Source organism: Eimeria mitis, genomic scaffold (assembly GCF_000499745.2).
Source record: "Eimeria mitis Houghton genomic scaffold, Emh_scaff580, whole genome shotgun sequence".
In the NCBI taxonomy this organism is placed as follows: Eukaryota; Apicomplexa; class Conoidasida; order Eucoccidiorida; family Eimeriidae; genus Eimeria; species Eimeria mitis.
Genome location: NW_013574046.1, coordinates 9,332 through 10,022, shown reverse-complemented (window position 1 = coordinate 10,022; position 691 = coordinate 9,332). Strand labels below are relative to the sequence as shown.

Sequence of the window (691 nt, the reverse complement as noted above, 5' to 3'; positions counted from 1 at the left end):
TATATATATATATATATATATATATATATATATATATATATATATATATATATATATATATGCATATACAGAGACAGGCGTCCTACTACGTGCATGCAGACTCAGAAGTGCCCGGAGAGACGGGGGGGCATTCGTGTTACTTACGGGGCATCCGAGGGCCATAATGAGGAGTTGAAGGCCCCCTCCAGAGGCGAAGCTGCTGAGCCATTGGTCTCCGTCGTCGATTGCTGCCCCCCATGCCTCGAGTTTGCGTGCTGCTGTCTCCTGTTCTCGATCTGCAGCATCCCCTTGTGCTTCCTCACTGCTGGAAGATAGCGGCCGCCACAGCCTCCTGACGCGCCTCGCAGCCTTTAAGAAGGTACTGACACGCGTGACGGCCGGCTGCACTTCTTGGGGATTGAATTCATCCATCTCCCAGACATCCTCTCTGCGTCGTTTGGTCTGCTGTGCAGGGGTCTCGGATGCCTCAGGGCCCGTCTCATCAGGTGTCTCGTTTGTCTGCTCCGCACTGACAGACTCGCCACGGCCTTCCGACTCCAACTCAGGGCCTTCGGCGGAGGAGACGTTCCCAGTCTCCTCCTCCTGCTTCCGAGCCGTCTCCTCCAGGAACCGCAACCAAGCCCCCGCCACGCCACAGGCCCGGCGAGCCTGCTCCGCTGCGCACACGGGGCGGTTGATGCCCAATGCGAGT

The 691-nt window shown here is 56.4% G+C and overlaps 1 protein-coding gene across 1 annotated transcript in view; it reads right to left on the bottom strand.

Moving 5' to 3' along the window:
• The window catches only part of EMH_0016850 (uncharacterized protein), a gene marked incomplete at both ends in the record, with an annotated part of 4,948 nt that overhangs the window by 2,920 nt on the left and 1,337 nt on the right, over positions 1-691 (bottom strand). The window contains one exon of the mRNA XM_013500751.1: positions 145-656. Within this exon, the coding sequence (XP_013356205.1) occupies positions 145-656 (512 nt within the window). The remainder of the gene's footprint in view (positions 1-144; positions 657-691) is intronic.